Here is a 19272-nt window from a genome sequence, read left to right as displayed (position 1 = left end):
TGAGTGTCCATGAATCAGTCATTTATTCAGCCTCTCTAATCTGAAATACTTGCTATTGAATGAATGTACAAAAGAAAAAGAACTGAGATCATTTTACTTTTGTGGAATTAAAGTAATGTGTCTGGATGGAGCAGAAAGTTCTGAAGAAAACAATAAGAGAGAACGAAAGAGAGGGGGTGAGCATTGGGGGGGGGAGGGAGAAAGAATGGATGTGAATAGGGATGGAGAAAAAGAGAGAACTTGGGTGAAGAGCTTCTACTTGCTTTCCTCTTCATACAGTATGTCAACTATTGTATTACCAAACCTTTTTTTCCTGGGAATTATTTAAAATTTCTTTTGGGAGAATTTCGCTAAGTTTTAAGCATATGAAAATTATTCTTGTTGTCAAATACCAATGATTATAAACACTTCAGTGAATGTGATGAAATGAAGATTGTAAAAGGAATATATGAATAGTCATCAATGCTTGTCAGTGAATTTGAAAACCACCTTGGCTTCCCTCAAATAATCTTTTACTGCTCTTTGCTCCGATGCAATTGCAAACTGTTTTTTACCGAGAATATGGGAGGTGGGCTCACAAAGCTACCAATATGTCTAAAATTAATCATCACCCGAGAGGTTTATGACTTGGTTGTTTCTAATAAGGGAGATTATTTCATGAACATCACCTTGTTAGTGATTATCACTGACAAATATGCTCTGAGCAATCAGATACAATGATTTCTGTAGCTTACAACACATAGTGAATTTTGTGAAATGCTTCACGGATCAATAGTTCAATCTATCATACATGTATCAATGTTTTTTTCAAACTAACTGCATGGCGGACTATTCTTTATTATTCTTCCCAATTCACACAGTATGATGAACACAACAGGACAAAGGTTCGATAAGACTCAAATACAAGCAATTTTTATTTATTAGAAATATATTTTTTATTCACAGAATTCTGGAAGACAAAATTATGAGTAACAAGAGTAAATATTAATCTCCCATGGCTGTATACTTTACTGCAATAAAAGTATATAATGACGCATGGGTCAAAATTAGATACCTTACAAGATAAAAGATTTGAATTAAAATCATAAATCTTGTTTCATTCTGGGGGCTGTTTCACAAGAAAAAGTAAGTTATGCAAGCAATACACATAACTAGTGACTTGATCTTGGGTTAAATGATCTACCCCAGATATTTCTTTGTTTTAACACAATGGGAGATAATTTCCCATGACCCTTATCAATGACAAATTACAAACTGGGTACTCAGATTTTTGTTGACATCAAGAATTCTGTTCTACAAGATCAGGGGTCCGTTGCAGAAAGAGTTGCAATCAAACACAACTCAAAAAATCTTGCGCAACTTGATTTTCAGTCAATGAAGCACCCATATTCGGGACTTGCGCTTGATATTTTGACTTGCGTTTAAATGCAGCTCTTTCTGCAACAGACCCCTGATTCCATCTTGAGTTGAAGGGAGTAAGAAATATTGTTAATCTGCTTTTGGAGCCGAAATCAGGCCATCAGTTGGGCGTAAGGTAATTTGCAACTTAACTTACAGCTACATGAAACACCACCCAGAACACAGATTCATAATATATTGAGGATCTAAATTTATTGCACTTATGATTTCACGTTCCTTACACTACAATTCTGCACTTGCACCATCACAGAACAAGAGATTGTTACAAACAAGGAGCTAAAAAAAATAGAAGTGGTATACAGTCTCATTTGATCCCAAGCTTGAAGAAGCAGAAATCTTATGCACTCTACTCTACAATTGTAACTATCTGGGCATTGCAAGAAAATTACAAACAATTACTTATCTATATAGGACCCCCAAATCGATCATGTCTTGCAACTGGTTGCAAATTTGCAACTGATTGCTGGGCCCCCGTTTCACAAAACTTGTTACAATAACAAATTTGCAATAACAGTTAAGAGCTACTGAAATCCTTCAATCTGATTGGCTGATGGTAAATGTGTTATATAAATTGTGCATTTGTTACCATAACAAGTCTTGATGAAACGGGAGCCTGATCTGCTTCTTGCTACAATGTACAAGGAGCGTAAAACAGATTCGCTACAGCCGGGAATGATTTATCAATTGTAAAATTGCAGTAGATATTTGCAGTTGATTGAAAATGTTATCTTGCAACACCTCCGAGGTAATTTGATTAAGAGTGCATGCTATGTCATACAACACTCCACAACTAACTATTTGGTTTAGAAACAAGACATGAATTATAAAGGTCTGGTGTTCCCATGCCCCGGGCCCTTTTCACTGATTTCTCATTAACTGCCAAGCCTGTCATGTACATGTAGTCAGTGGAATAATTATTGCATAATTTTTCAATTTTTGCACATTTGGCAATTAGAAAGTACTTCATTGAATCACATAAGGTATTAAAAGTGCTATTGCACATGCTCATGGAGAAATCAAACTTTGCTTCACATAATAAGATTAAGTATGGCATATTTTAACTGAGTTACATATCAACCAGGATGTACATATAATTGTTTGGTTAAAAAAAAGAAAAAAAAAGTATTTGCTTTCTTATGTTACTTCCAAATTTTAGCATCAACTGTTTGATTCTGGTTTCTCTTTATTCAAATCTAGTTTTTGTCAGGGTGGACTTGACCTTTAAAATGGGAAAAAAGAAATTGGCTTCTGACATGACTTGCTGTGGGGAAACAATGGAACATCAGACAAGTGGCATGTCAAATGGCAGGTTCATCACAGCAAAAAGTTTATTAGAATAAAAAGAGGAAAATCAAACAAGCATAATGCTGAAAATTTCATTGAAATCCGATGTAAAAAAAAGAAAGAAAAAGTTATGACATTTCAGGATTTCATAACAATATCATACAATATTGGTATTGATATAGTACTCTTAACATTGACTGTATCACAGCACTTTACAAAGGAAAAAAAATACTCATTAAATTTTGGATATTTTTTACACAACAGTTGTATGCTCAACACAGTGATATGCAAAAGAGATCTGGATGATGTTTTTCGTTCACAATTTCTTTTGAATTTTATTGTTTGAATCATACAATATTTTCACTTTATTGCAGATTTGACAATAAGGAAACTTTTCATCAAATAACCAAAAAATTATAACCATCGCATTTCTGTGTGTTCAGGGAGGAATCAAACTTTGTTTCACATTATATCAAAGAGAAACTTAAAAATATATATATATATATATATCTTATACTGAAATAAAAATGAAATAATGAGTGGGAGATGTCATCAGTTCCCTCAATTGAATATCAACCAGGAGGAGCGTTCCCTTCCCGCAGAAAGGCCGTTAAGTTGGTGCCAAAATATTGAATTTTGTTTTATTGCTGAAATGGAAAAAGCATGTCTCGTGAACTTTCTTCTGGTACCATTCTCGAACCTAAAAGTGACGTCATTATGACATAAGCAAAAACATTCCCACGTGCTTTAGCACATAGCCGCGTCCTTTCTCTGGGAACAAGACGCTTCTTCTTGCAACGTGCGTGCGCGCATAGACAGATTCGCACTAGCGGCATTCTGCGGGCACCAGATCAGCGGATTGCGTATTTTTCTTCCCGGAAAAAGGGTGTAAGGTATTCCTTCTTAAGATTAGAAAGCATTTAAGAGTGTTTTAAATGAAAAAAATATATATATCAATGAAAAAACATCTTGCTTTGTCAGAAAGTATGAGAATTAGGACAGAAAATAAGTAACACACTAGCTGCTAAAAGCAAAACATAATTTGCACACGTGCGCGTTAACAGCCTTTCTGCGGGAAAACGACAATATACACCTAACTGCTTTGTCTTTGTACAATTACATGAAAACTTAAAATGTCATAACTCTCTTAATTATATCCACTACCACTACATCCAATTCTGATAAAATTTGAAGTGTAATGCCTGTCAGATTTTTCTCATTATTATTCATATCAATATTTTGTTGGGGGGGTTGCCCTTTAAGGAGTTTGTGTATGTGCATAAATTGCCATATAACTCTTATTCAAAGCTTCTTGTTCTAAAAAAATTACCTCTAAGAAGGTATAAAAAGTTTTTAAACATTAAGATAAAATAAGAAATTTTTCATGGTTAATATGAAATCCTGTTCTTTACAAAAAGATGAGAAAAAATAAAGAAAATGTAACCCTATTTTAAACAAATGGATGCTTGTTAGATGTCACCCAGATGCAAGGATTAAATTTTTTTTTTTTGTTCAATCAAGGACATACAAGGTTTCAAATTGGTACACATGTACATGAAACAGAATCTGAAATCAAAACGTAATCAAAATGGCCAGTCACTTGTAAACTAGCATTTCCATATCCAGGGGGTGTTCACAAAGAGGTAAGCATGACTTTAATAGAAATCGCACTAAAATTCTCACTTGTGCACGGTATAAAAGGCATCACTGCACTGGTCAAATCATGCTCACAGCACACGCACTTCTGCGTATAAATCAATGAGACTTCATATTTAATATCATATGTACATCGACACTAAGCCCAACTTTAAGGCACATATAAATCTTTGTGAAACACCCCCAGGAATATTCCCATACCAAACATCTCTAGCGTATCCAGCATCAACTGTGACAAGGAAATGTAAGGGCCCATGCACAAGCGTAATAGAGTCACTATTGTCCCCGGACAATTGGGCCCATGAAATGCTTTGTAGGATCTGATGCTGGATACGCGCCTGAACATGGTGATCAATGTGTTAAATCGAATGGGTCAGATTCTCCTAATCCAATACCCACTTGTTGGTATAATGTAGCCACTAGCCGATATGAAACATTATAGAGGGATACCATATCTCTTTTCACTGTTGTGTCATTCTACAAGAACCAATTACTAAAATAAAATTATACAATATCACAAGTATGTATATGTTGAATTGCAAGCTTTTACAAAGCAGTTAATGTCATCTGTGTTTAGACTTGGTCTTCTTTGACTTCTGTGTAGAATCCTGCAATAAAAACAAAAGTTACAGTCTGCAATTACCAAATAGAATTTCCCTTTTAAAAAAGATTCCGGATTTCAGGCTCTAATCCTCCTTTATTCCATATTTGTTTTTTTGTTTTTTTTCACCTGAGCCATCTCCTATTCATCCTTTTATATCTCCTCCTCCTTCTCTTCCTTCTAGTCTTCTTTCTCTCCTTCACATCCTCTTCTTCCTCGTTCTCCTATCCTACTCTCCTTCTCCTTCAAGACCTCCTCTACAACCACCCCCTTCTCCATTTCCTTCTTCAGTTCCTCGTTTCTCCTCCTTATTTCGATCATTATTGTTATCATCATCATCATCATCATTGCTATTATTATTACTGTTATTATTACTATTATCATTATCATCAGCATCATTATTATTCTCTTACTCTTTTTTCTTCACCTTCTTCATCCTCTACATTTGTGTTAATACAAATAAAAAAATTCTTTGAATCTAACCTCATATAGAACACTTGTATTTCATAAGATAAGATACAAACTACACCCTACCTTATTTTGTATAAATCCTGAGCTGTTGAGTATACTCCTGGCGGCATTGTTGATGTGTTTGAATCTATCGGGACCAAGAAGAATACCTCCGTACCATCGAGAAACCACCACCATTACATTCCTGGCATCCACAATCTAAATGGACAAAAGAGAGAGAGAGGTAGGAGAGATAGACAGATAGAAGAGTAGGAGAGACAGAGAGAGGTAGGAGAGAAAGACAGAGAGAGGGGAAGATGGATGGAAAAAGGAAAGTAAAAATAGCAGAGTAAGCAGAGACAGAAAAGAGGGGGCAAAATTGGAAAATAACACAACAGTGTACAATGGCGGTGGCATGATGAGGCAAATATTTTGCCTCATTTTGAAAATGCAAATAAAATGGAAAACAAAATGATGGCAGAGAGAATGAGAAACGAAGGGAAGAATATAGACACATATGATAGATGCAATTATTGTCATGTGATAGTCTTAGCTTAAAAAACAATCACTGAAATCATCTAAAAAGTAATGATAATTATTATAATAGTCCTAGGTCTTATGAAGCACTCATTACTTGTACTTTATCAAAAGTCTCTTAACACTACAATAACACAGATAAAATGACTCTGGCATTTAAGAAACGAATACTGACTAGGGTTAAAAAAGAAAAATCATGACTACTACCCCCCCCTGCATATAATTGCAAAGTATAACATCTGTTCACAACTGATTATGCTTCCAAGACATTTGCTCCGGCGACAAGTGCTCCGATGGAATATTTGCACGCTAAGCCAAAGCCACACATAAAATCTAACCTCCAACACTAAATAAACCCTAATCCTATTTTTTTCTATATTTTTCTGAACGAAAAACTCTATTACACTCCTAACTCTAATCCTATGCCCTCTGAGATATTAAGACCAGAGCAAATTTCGCAGGAGCATATGTCCTGTCACCCTGAATTCACCACATCTTATGAAAAGAAAAGAACAAAGTTCAAGATATGTTAAAACCAAACAAACCTGCAAGAGATGAAGAAGTCTTCCACCCGCTGCTGTTTCTCCATCATCGTCACAATCTTGAATGAAACAATCATGATCCTCTTTGTATATCCTGGGGAACCAAACAAAAAGAAATGATAGCATTTGAAGACCTGATAAAATTAATATTATGTGAGACCCCACAGAATAAATACCACCCTCCCCCTCATTTTTTGTAACACTAATAATTGTTTGCAGCAATTAAAGTTTTGACGGTCATCACAATGAAACAACCCAAGCCCAAGGAGATGAGAGATCATTGTATACCAATATACCAGGGGTTGTTTTACAAAGCTATTTTCATCACACTGTAATAAAATTGAATTATATTTAGAAAATAAGAAAATAATCTCTTTAAAATACATAAAATACATACAAAAACAACTCTGTTCACATTTACATGTCAGACAATTCAGGAAAATGAGAAGCACAATAAAGCCTATTTTCAAAACTTACTCATTTGAGTTTTGCTGAAAAACACTCGGCTGGTAAGTGAAGAAAGTACCTGGTGCTTGCAATCTTGTGGTTAATAGCTTTAATATCAGGTTTCGAATAAGTCAATTTTGCTTTTCATTTCGATTTCGAAAGGGGTTTCTAAGCTTTAAGCTACCCACATCATAAAATCATTTGAATACCAGAGCAGATAAAACATTTAGAATCACAAAATAAAACTTGTCCTTTGCAACTAAAAGGATACTGGCTCCTTTGTAATGCAGCATGGGGCCTAGGCTTCAATTTTGAAGTTTAAAAATCTAACACAAAAAAAATCATAAAAAATTTAAATTTTGCTATGGGTTTTGCTACTCACAACAACAAAAAACCCACTATAGGCTTATAGAATATAAATTTGAAGCGCTTGGAATTAGGTGAAATTATTGTCTATAAGCTTATAAAATACAGATAAAACAGAAGTAATTGGAATAGATTTGATTTACCTGTAAGCCATAATGTTATGAGTGGCATGTTGTATTTTCTTGTTTTCACACAGTTTATGAAGCAAACATTTGACCTGGAAGATAAACAATATGATTAAAAAAAATTTACATTACAGCTACAAAAAAACATTGATCATTCCAAAGGAAAAAAAACCCCACTAGAATGCACCAGTCTAACTCAAACATCCAATTCCCTCTCCTTTGCCTCTAAAACAACATAATTATCAATCGAGTCCTTTAAATTTAGTGAAAATCAGTTAAAAGTCATTCATTCGAGATTTCCATATTCCCAGTGATTTTAACTTTATAAAACACCCCCCCTGTGATAGTATGCAAATGAAACACATTACTGAGGGTATTACTATAGAAGACTAACAAGCCCAAGGTAAATTTGGAACATTTAACATGCCCAAGGCATAGCCAAGGGCGTTTTGATTGTATCAAATGTAGGACAAGTGTTGGTGATTATTCTAATGCCCTAGCAAAATGATGCGTATAACATGTTTTATAAAATAGTGATGTCGACCCTTATTTGATAAATCATCCTCTTCATAAAAACAATACTCGTACAGCTCATCACCGATCATTAGTATATCAAACTTAAGATCAAATTAATGACCGGTCATGTGTATTCATGCAATCGATCATTGTTGTCATAAAAAAAATCATAAGTACACATTGATACTTCTTCCTTAGTTGTTAATATTCTCATACAAAGTTCGCAAGACATAATATTAATATTTAATAAAAGATAACTTACTTGTTCTACTTCTACCACAGGGAATGCTATATGTGCTTGAAAAGTGCTCTTTCTATCCGTAATGGTGTCACCGTGTGTAAGTGGCGGCAACTCTGGAAAAGACAAAGACAAACCAAACAATTTATTACACTAAGTGAATAAAAACACTTAAATCATCAAACATTTTTAATTATAATTAAATTATATTCTGTAATCTGTATCTGTATATTTCTTGCAATTTCATAGCCATATTTTGGTAGGGCATGATGAAAAACCTCCATCTAATAAATTTGGTATTCATGAATCAGTTTAGTCAGGATATGTATTGCTAAATGAATACTGAATAAGGCCCCAATGGGACAAAGTGGATACATACGGACACAACTTGGGCCCCTGTGGACGGAATCCCACTATATTTGTGTTGTGGATATTTCTCATCACGCACCACAAAGATACGGTATCTTAAATGATGAAATGCAAAAATAGTTGTTTGAGGCATTATCGTTTTGGTAATCTATATATATACTTTTATGGATGAAACATATTAAATGTACAATCAAATTCATTGAAATAAATTGAACAGATTTTAAATGACAAAAAATCTTGAATTCATAAACCCTATTTAATGTAAACTCACCTATACTTTTGGCAGCATGGCTTCTTACAGATTCCATTTTGGTGTGCAGTTGTTCAAGTGTAGTGGCAAGTTGGTCAACTGTGTGAACATCCGTATCCTCATCAACATCTAAAGTAGAAATTTTCAAAGTTTTGCCATAGGTAAAAAAATTGAAATTTAAACATTTACACACACAAAATAAACATTGGATTCAGTAACTGCATAATGCTACTATTTCATATTTCTAGCTTTGTGGCAACAGATTTCAGGAATAAACTTTATGATGGGATTTTAATCAAATTTTGCTTGTTTTCATTTATACGCATTACCACAATAAAGTAAGGTACAATTTTACAAAAAAATAATGATTTCATATGAACAAAATATCACCAAGAAATTTTTAAACTCCAAATCCTGCATAAAGATGATTTAACTACTTTAGACTAGAAACTGGCTTTAATTATATTTTTCCTAACTGTCTTATAGAGCAAACGTCAAAGCAGGACACGTAATAGAGGTTTCATAATATATCACAGTATAATAAATAGATGTAAAACTCTTGGTTAAACACAAAATTCAACACAGTAATACAAAGCAATGAAGTAAAAGACTGGACAAATCTTCCTAGATAACATAGGCATTCAGCCATGTACTGTTGCTTTACAAACATGAAAGAATATGCAGTGTTACTTCAACGAGCCACTTCAAGATACAGGTAGGTAAATGACCAGGTGGGCGTTTCATAAAGTTGTTCATTAAAGATCCAGACCGGACCCGAAAATGAAATTGATAAATTATATACCAATCGAAAGCTTATAAGCTACTAAATACACCAAGGTATGCTTTATGCATTTTCACCGCTTCCCAGCTGAGTATTTTGCTTAAGAATATTCCAATTATCGGGTTTCGAACCCCGCTTAGAAAATAGGCTTCATTGTGCTTTTCACCTGCCTCGAGACCGTGACGTCACGTTGTGTAAGAAGCGTCGTGATTCCATAGGTTTGTACACAGAAAAACTGGGTGATTTTTTTGCTTTCCAGATAACGCATTTCATTCTCTTCACTACTATCACAGAGGGATATCACATATATTTTTACCCACAAGCTTGAATTTATGAAATCTGCAGTTTTGAACTAGTTTTTGCCATATTTTATTTCCTGCTTATTTGGCGCAGATTTCAATTCTATCTGCATTTAGATTATGTATAACAACTTTTCCTGACATAGCAATTTAGGCCCAATAAGAGCCAAACAAAGAAATCACAAAAAAAGGTAGTGAATAGTTGTAGGTTTACAACAATTTGAACAGTGAATAATTTTGAGTGCCATTTTCATCTGAAAACGAAAAAAAAAAATGGATTCATAACATGGAAATGGAAGAAAATACCCAATGCTTTTGTACACAAACCTATGGAATCACAACCCTCCTGACACAACGTGACGTCATCATTTCCAGGCGACGTGGGGGTGCTCAATCGAAGCGTACTTTGGAGGAGCAGTTTCTTTGATTTTTATTTAATATTTTTAACTATTGGAAGGAGATATATGTAATATTTTTGGTATATTCGTATTGTATGAATCATTACCTTTATTTTGATATATGATTGTTTTTACACCGGTCAGGGTCTTTAAGTTATGAGCTACTTTAAGAATGACTGGTGATTCTTTCTTACAAGCTAAATCATCACCAATGAACATTTGGTGTGTACAATTTTTAGCACAAGAAAGGATCACTAGTCGTTCGTAAACTCACTCGTAACAGCTTTATGAAACGCAAACCAGGTTCATTTCATAAAGGACAATCAATTATGGTAACTCTGCCAGTACAGTCACTACTATGGTAACAGGGCCCAACAGCCAATCACAATCAAGGTTTCTTTTGTAGTTACCATAATGGCAGAATCACCAATCGTACTTATTTATGAAACAGGCCCCTGGTTTCATACATAAATTGTCTACTACTTTTGAACTCTGTATGGAGCTTCTCTTACCCGTTTTGTTTGCCGAAGAAATTTCACTTTCCTTGTCCTCGATGTTTGAGGAATTTTCAGCGAGAAATTCCTGTATCCGTTCAACCACCAGATAGAGTACACTCTCTCCAATGTTTTCTCTGAGATTCGTGAATCAATTTGATGAATCAAAAGATAAATTTCAAATATCATTATTATTATCAATCATTTCAATTATAACAGACAAAACACAATAACTTTAGTACAATTCAGTCTTAAACTTATACAGTTATACTGCTTCAAGTTCATCTCATCTAAAGGAATATTGTAATAGGAATAGTTTAAAAATATGAATTCTTGTAATGGTGCTATGTTGAAATGTAATGGAATTGTACAAGGCTTTACCATGTGGTGCCCGTTTCATAAGGAGTTTCAACTACTAGTATGGTAACTGCGATTATGCTATCTACTTGGGAGACCTTGATCGTGATTGGCTGATGAGTCTTGGAACCATGTTAGTCACCATGACAAAGAAGTTGTAAAATTTAAGAAACAGGGCCCCAGGAAAGGCTTTAATTCATATTAGAAATACTGCAATATGTCCACAAAAAATGTTTCCAGACAAAATCATCTTAGTGCTGTTTATTTTCCATTTCAGGACAGTAAATCACTTCAAATTTTTTAAAGTCAGATTTTATACTTCAAATTAGCAACAACCTTAAACATATATATTTTTGTAAGGTTTAGGTACCTGAAATAAATAGAATTTGATCAAAATAAGTTTTGAAGACAGATATACATTTCCTTTAAACATTTCCACTACATCTCCAATTTCGAGGAATTATGTGATTATTATCCATTTAATATCTTTACTGATGCAATAAAATGGGCACAATGTATCTAAATTCTGTTACTGCTTCTTTTTATCCATGTTGTACGATATTTACTCAAAGCTGGACCAACATGGAAAAAAAATTCTGCTGAACCACAAATATTGGCAGCTTGTCGTGAATGATATATAAATGACACTTACGTACAAACCTGCTCAAGGTTGGACTCCAGAAGTATTCTATTACTACCAGACAACCAAGGCGCACTGAAATGAACAAGGGAAATTCCCTAAAAATGAGATTTAGCTGCACAATTTACATTACAGCAAGGCTGTTTGACCCATCGATATAAGAATTGCTAGTATACTAGGAATATCAACCTATACTATAGGCCCGTATTCTGAAGTCGGGTTTAACTTAGACCGTGGCCTAACTCTGTGCTAAAATTATGGACAGCCAAAAATGTCAAGATTTTCCTGACATTGGATGTTTCTCATCTTTACTGTGCTCTTTCCTAGCTCGTGAATGAGAAGAAAGCTATTTTATTTACCCTTCCGAAACAGTTAAGAAAAAATGAGCTGATACATTGAAATAATACTGTTAGAAATTTATGCCACTATTGGCTATCCATAGTTAAACCACAACTTTAAACCAGAGTTTATATTAAACCCGACTTCAGAATACATGCCTTTGAGTACACTGTATAAATATCAAATGTTACTTTGCAATATGTGGAGAACATCTCGACATAATTTTCAACTCTTTCAGGGGATCCCCACGCATTGGCTCATACTTGATTTAAATGTTCATATTGTATTTGTCTTGTTAGTTATCATCTTGCCTGGAAATAGAATAAATAAACAAACATATGACTCTAGAATATAACTTTTATTCAGGAAAGTTCTTACCTTAATTCGGTTACAGGAGAAACTTTGCTTGGATACTCATCGGGGAGAAGCACCTAAAGGAAAACAATCCAGTCAAAATAATATATTGTTCAGTTCCAATAATTAGTTCTAAATAAGTTTTAAATAACTGTAATTTTCAAATATGAGAGTCACTGTAAATTGTGGACAAGCCAGTGAATGATAAAATTATCAAAGACACATCAATCTTAAATATGGAATCGGCTCCAGTCATGAATTAACCGAACTGTCTGATTTCTTACTGAGTATTCAACAGTCTTAAAATAAAATAATAATCATACCTGGTTATATAGCATTTAACACTTACTTTATCAGAAGTCTCTTAGCACTCTACAGTTAATGCTGCAAAATTACTCTAGCTTTTAAAGAGCAGAACAGCTGTTGCATGCACAATGTCTCAGGGAATAAATTCCTGCCAGGTACCCATTTAGGATTTTAGCTCTCCACGGTCGAGTGCAGCACAATGTGGATCAAATTCTTGCTGAAGGAAATTACGCTCTGGCGGGGATTCATACCCACGACCCTGTTTCAAACTAAGTCCAGACACTAACCCATTGGGCCACAATGCTGTTTCACATTTAGCAATTAGAATTAAAACAAAACTATCTGCTTCCTTATTGTTCAGTCATAGCACAGATATAATGAAGGGAACAATTTTTATAGTATGGTTCCAAACACTCCTGTTTTCTAATAGACTACTATAAGCAGGGGTGTGAGTGGTCACAAATAAAAAGATCTGAAAAAAGCTGAAGAGTGTTGAAAAAGTCTGAAATAGAAAGAGCTCCCATACTTTTTGTACAGAGGAAGGCCAAAAATAAGCTGAAATTAAGCTGAAAATCAAAACAAAAACATCTGAAATCAGATAAAAATCTGAACACTCACACCCCGGTATAAGTGGCAATTGACACTTAATTTTCTTTGAAAGATGTCTATATATCAAGAGTAATGCTCCTGCACATGAGCCTATGCACCTCTTGAGATGGCAGTCTCAGTTTAAGAAGAAGCAAAGTATGACCAGTTTGAGCCATGCATATTGTACTTTACTCCACCCAGGTGAGGTATAAGGGACCTGGCAGGAAGTTACCGTATTCCTTGAACTGAAGATTATATACAGCCACTCTGCTATAAAAGCCAGATAAATTTTGCTACATTATTGTAGAACGCTTTCTGAAGAAAAAGATAAACGTTAAGGACATAAGTGTGTATAAAATTTATTCAATGCATTCACGATGTACTTTGACTCAAGAATGCATTACTACTCTAATTGTTGTTGTTGTTCGTTGTGGGTCGTTTCCACACCTAAATGACACCCACACCCCTTCTCTAATTGGAAATATACCTGCAGCCTGACTGTTAAATCTTTGTTATTTTCATCTGAAATTGTAATGGCATAGATCCTGCTGATTTCATCCACCACACACCAGTCGTCTCCATAAATGGCTGACATTGCTTCAATCTCATCAACCTTTAATAAAGAAAGAGAAGAAACACGTTAAGACCACACTTTCAACTACTACTACGCCCACTTTGGATGAAATGCCCAACAGGGCAAGTGATTTTTACAGATGCCTGCACCAATAAGCAAAAATTAGTATTTATTATTATTCTGCCATAATATTTTACCCGAGTCCTATTTAACCTGAAAAATTCTTGAAGCGTAGAGCAAGTTGATATATGCTTTTTTACTTTTGCCCCCCCCCCCTAATCCCCACAATACAAAACATGGATCAATTACTTCAGACTTCTCAGTCATAATTTTAGACTTCAGTTCAGGTTCATGCAACTTTCTTCCAACACAGTCACAAGCTCCATGCAACTTGCAAGCAATTCAGGAAAATTCTGAGAATACTTTTTTTTATTTCTAATAGTCTTTAAAAACATATAGGTCTACATACAATATACATAGACCCTAATCTGATGAGATAGCCAATATTACTATAGACCCTATTACATACCTGCCAACCTTTGATAATAAAAAATCAGTATCAAAGTTCCGAGGGCGCCGAGCGGGTGTCCGGCCGCTCCAACGGTAGGGACTCTTTGCATTTTCAGCATGTAAAAGTAGCATTTCCCTACACTTTTTAAAGCAAATTTACCCTCATTACCACACCAGAGGATGACCTACATGTAGAGTCTACCTTCATTTATCAATTAAAAATAAAAAAAGGGTCTTTAAAATATCACTTCTGTGACAAAAAACACCCAGTTTCATGCAGGTGTGATTTGTTTTCATTTAAATCTATATAGACTTAGGGATAATTTTTCTTGTTCATCAGAGCTCTCTAAAAACTTTGATTTTGAGCATTTTTTTGTGAGGCCCTCTATTGCTGGAAAGTGAGATTGATGCAGATCTTCATCTCCATAGATTCTCTTTTTAATTAGACAAAAAATAATTTCAAGATTTCAATTGAGTTTTGGGCCAAGGCATATTTTTTATGATGAATTTAGATTTAAGTTATCCCTACTGTATTAAAAACTGACAAGCCAAAAAATCAAACATTTATTATCCAGCCTATCTATCATTTCATGCATCAAGAGAAAATAAGCCAAACATTGACATTGTCTTATTCATGTTATTTCACCACACAGGGGTTACTGACTGAGGACAAGGTTATATCATAACCTACATTGGATAAGTGCTTGTTGGTAGAAGAAAGCAGATATTCAACCATGACAAAATCGGAGCCGAAACTAACGGCTGCATGCGCCCGACCCGCACCCACCACTGCACTTGCGGTGCCCCGGTAAGACGGGGAGGCTGAGGCGCAGCCACTGGGCGGGCGCCGGGAGTTTAGGCAAGCGAAGCAAGTAAAGTAGATTTGGCGTTCCGCTCCGAAGGCTCAACCCAAGATCGAAAGTTGATAATCTTTCTTCCTCAAAAAATTGACAATTATTCAAAAAATAAAGTACAGATCAATGTTAAAATTGCGTAGGGATAGATCTAACTTAAGAGCAATTGCGTCGGTACGCGGCCGGGCGGGGGCCGGTGTTCATGCGACCTTCAGCCGTTCATCATCATCAGCAGACTCAGCAATATACCACTGTAATCACCAACACACTCTAGACATGTACGCTACATCACTAACTCACTCCCACACTACAAAATCATCAGGCGACATGGGCACAAACCTCAAATAAAAAGTGAGAATTTCTTACCTAAATCACCATGTTTCCCGTAAAAAATATCACCATCGGTGATTCTTAACATCGTAGTTAGGAAACAAGGGGTCTAAAAATATGACTTTTTCACGGTTTTTCCGATGTTCGTGGATTATGAAAACATGTCCTCACTAAAAACTAGCTCTTTCGCTAGCCGATGTCAGCCGCCATTTTTTTTCCCGGAAGTAAACGCTAACGACAACACCTCAAAATGTAGCGCCCTAAGTGTGGCCGTTGCGTGTACGCTCGTTAATTTTCACATGTATTTACAATGGAACTGCGCACTTAGCAGTGTTCGCGCGCCGTTTAAAGTCGCTCTCTGTGTATATCGTGTAGCTAGCGCATTTGCGTAGCCGTGCGCTCCAGTCGTTTATGTGTTAGTCGCATCTTACAGCCGTGCATGCGTTAGTCGCATTATACAGCCGTTTCAATAATTTCAACACTATATTGATTAACCCAAATATCGGAATTTTGGTTTTAAAATTCGGAATTCGGAATGGAGGTCGAAAAATCGGTATAATTCCGCCAAAATCGGAATGGTTGGCAGGTATGCAGTATTATACCGAAACATATTAGAGTAATTGCAGTAGAGTTAATGTCAAGGAGTCACACAGTTAAAGAATATTAAACATTCAAAGAGTTTGAAACTGGGTAAAATACCATGTCTCATATTAAAAATAAGTTTATGGCAAACTTTGATTAAATGATAAAGCCAAGGCTCGACATTAGCAGTGGCCCGGTGGCCCGGGGCCTCCAGAAATTCACCTCGGGCAACCATTAATGAAAAAATATTAAGTTTTGGTGGCCCGAATCGGGCAACCAATAATTTTCAGAATAGCGCAATTTTTCTCCCCATTTTGCACGCATTTATCAACTTTCTACAATTCAAATTGCAAGCCAGTTCGTCATGCGCTCTTTTTGTTGATCTACACACAAACACACACACAAAGTTGGCCTACCGCTATAGCATTAAGTAGCTTTTATCCAGCCGGCTGGCGTGAGCTTTGCATGCTTGAAGCAGCTGTGCGTTAGCAGCCTATTCAGACTCGGGGAGCTGCAATACGAAATGTTGCTGCTAAGAAATCTTCCACAGAACTGTGAAAATCCAAGTCAATGTCACATTTTACACCAATGAAATGCCCTTCTACAGACCTTTTTGCTAAAATCTGGTGTATCCTGATTATTTGCAAGCATTAAAAAGAGGAATCATGACCTCTCTTTTGACTCAAAAAGACCGATTTCCAAATGAAAATAATACACATAAAAACACATAGGTGAGTACATCACAGTCCCACATGTGCATTTGTATGTATGTTGTTACTTGGTTTCTTTCGAAGCTGTGTCTTTTCCGGTCTTTTCTAGCCAAAAATAAACAGACAGTTACTTTCTTTCTTGTTTATAAATGATTTCTTAAACAACTCTTGAGAAAGTAAATACTTTGGGAAGGCATTTCATTAATATGAAATGTGAATTTTTCCAACATTTTGGCAAATTTAGGGAAGGAATTTTCTCACACTTTTTTTTGCCGTTTTATTATTTTCTTTCATTTTTTTTTACAGTGGTTTAACCATTTATACCCATTTATTCATTTTTAATGTTTTTTTTTATATTTTTCGGGCCACCAAACTTTAATATCGGGCCACCAAAAAAAATTATTTGAAGATTTTGGTGGCCCGAACGGGCCACCACCAAAAAAAGTTAATGTGGAGCCTTGATAAAGCAATCAAATCAAATAAAAGTAACTGAATTAAATTAGTCTATGTGGTAGTCGATTCCGTCATACTATTCTCAAAGTTATGCGTCTTTCCTTTATGAACTTGTCAAAGTCAGGCCTAGCTGGCCGAGACTGAGGTGTGAACTGCAGAGTTTGTGTACAAGAGCCTAGTAGTAGTATGATGGGGTGTCCAAACTTCGCGCACTTTTCAAAAATATTCATCAGGCTTAATTTTGTTCACAAAATATTCATAATTTATACAAAACCATATCAAGAAATAGTTACCACATTGACGGCAAGATCGTAAACTATAAAATCATGGACGAAAATGTAAAGTAGGTCAAGGGGTTTCGCCGGTATCGCGATCTCAAAATTCTATTCCGATCGGCGAATGCGGGCTGTGCTGGAAAACCGTTCAGAAAAGTGTGACCTAACTTCGCGCACCAAAGCTTTTGTGGAGATTTAAACAAAAACTGAAGCTCAAAAAGTGAAATATTTATATCAGATTGATGGCAAAATGCTATGGAATCGGTTAGTACCACATTTAACTCACATTTTTGATGATTTCTGCTTGCAAAATGGTGATATCGTGATGCTTGTTGATTTCTTCAAAACGGGCGCTAGCGGTGACAAATTTGCCGATCTTTTGCCAATATTTTCATGAATACTGAACAAATCCTAAAGAAATTTTCAATACAGGGTAATTTTAGGTCGCTTTTCACGTTGATGATGTCAGATTTTAAGGATATTGGCTAGTTTTTGAGATAAGGACCGTCCGCGAAGTATGGACACGCGCGAAGTTTGGACACACTGCCATACTAGTAAGAGCTCCCTAGCCTAGGTTAATAGGAGCAGCCGTGCGCGTGCAGCAGTCCGGTTTCTGCTCCTGCCCTGGGCCGATGGATAAGCGGTGTTGAGTAACTCGCTACCGTTCCGTACGGTACAGCAGCAGCTCACAACAGCAGACGCCAACAATACTCCTGAATTATTCTATAACAGCTGACCGTTGATAATGCGTGCATACGTTTACCTGTTTTGTGAGATCATCTTCCTCCATTCCAATGGCTCGCTTGTGTATGTTTATTGCAATCTATAAGAATTATTAGTCTAGATTTTATTTTTAATACAGATTTCTCCCGAGACGTCACCTGTCTTTGCCGATATGTTATGAGATGCCATATGAGGAGCCTGCGCCTTTTTTCTGCCGATTTTTTTTTTTTTGACCCGAGTTCATGAGGTTTTTCTGCAATTGTTTATCCTCATTAGTGACAGGGTCAGCGCCAGGATGTTTTGATCCCAACAATTTGATGGAGGGGGGGGGGGGGAGGCAAGTCAATCTAAATGTAACGTTTCGTAATTTTTTCCTATAGAATTATAGGGGTAATTCTCCAGACCAGACCTCTTAAAATCTTCCCTCTTTCTCCCTTACTTTTCTTTACATCTCCCCTTTTATTATATTTTTACAACTTAAAAACAGTGCTCCAGATTCAGTCCCATTTCATTTTTATTTCTTCTTTTGTAACATACGAACCCATTATTTTTTTTTTTCGTTTTAATTGTTATGATCAATGTCAAAAATATGGTCAAAGATATCATTATATACCTGAAAATATATATTTCGTGATAAAACTGGAAATCACTTCCATTTGTCACACAAATTGTCTGATCCTGACAGCTTTGAGAAGACTCGACGTTTCAGGCAGGCCTTCAAACCTTCTCATCTGCTCCTGCTCTATAACTCCACTCGCCGACTGAAGTTAATTAACCTTCTCTCGTCTATACTCAAACTTCTCTCACCGAGCTCTCCAACTCAAGCCAGCTAGTCAGTCTTCTACTTAAGCTTTTTCATATCTTCTACTACTAAAGCTTTAGGCTACACTTTCTGGTTTACTGCC

The 19272-nt window shown here is 35.7% G+C and overlaps 1 protein-coding gene across 1 annotated transcript; it reads right to left on the bottom strand.

Moving 5' to 3' along the window:
* Window positions 1-733: 733 nt before the first annotated feature.
* LOC129271364 (protein IMPACT-like) lies at window positions 734-18583 on the bottom strand. Its single transcript, XM_064094942.1, has 13 exons — window positions 18408-18583; window positions 13844-13969; window positions 12487-12539; window positions 11782-11844; window positions 10791-10909; window positions 8822-8929; window positions 8206-8297; window positions 7446-7519; window positions 6493-6583; window positions 5495-5629; window positions 3795-4967; window positions 1442-3295; window positions 734-1293 (listed from the first exon to the last, which is right to left on the bottom strand). Exons 1-11 carry the CDS (start codon window positions 18432-18434, stop codon window positions 4923-4925), a joined length of 933 nt encoding a protein of 310 aa, XP_063951012.1. The 5' UTR covers window positions 18435-18583; the 3' UTR covers window positions 734-1293; window positions 1442-3295; window positions 3795-4922.
* Between the last annotated feature and the right edge of the window lie 689 nt (window positions 18584-19272).

The sequence above is a fragment of the Lytechinus pictus genome, chromosome 2 (assembly GCF_037042905.1).
Source record: "Lytechinus pictus isolate F3 Inbred chromosome 2, Lp3.0, whole genome shotgun sequence".
Taxonomy (NCBI): Eukaryota; Metazoa; Echinodermata; class Echinoidea; order Temnopleuroida; family Toxopneustidae; genus Lytechinus; species Lytechinus pictus.
The sequence above is the reverse complement of the archived record's forward strand: the minus strand, read 5'-3'. Positions and strand labels throughout refer to the sequence as shown.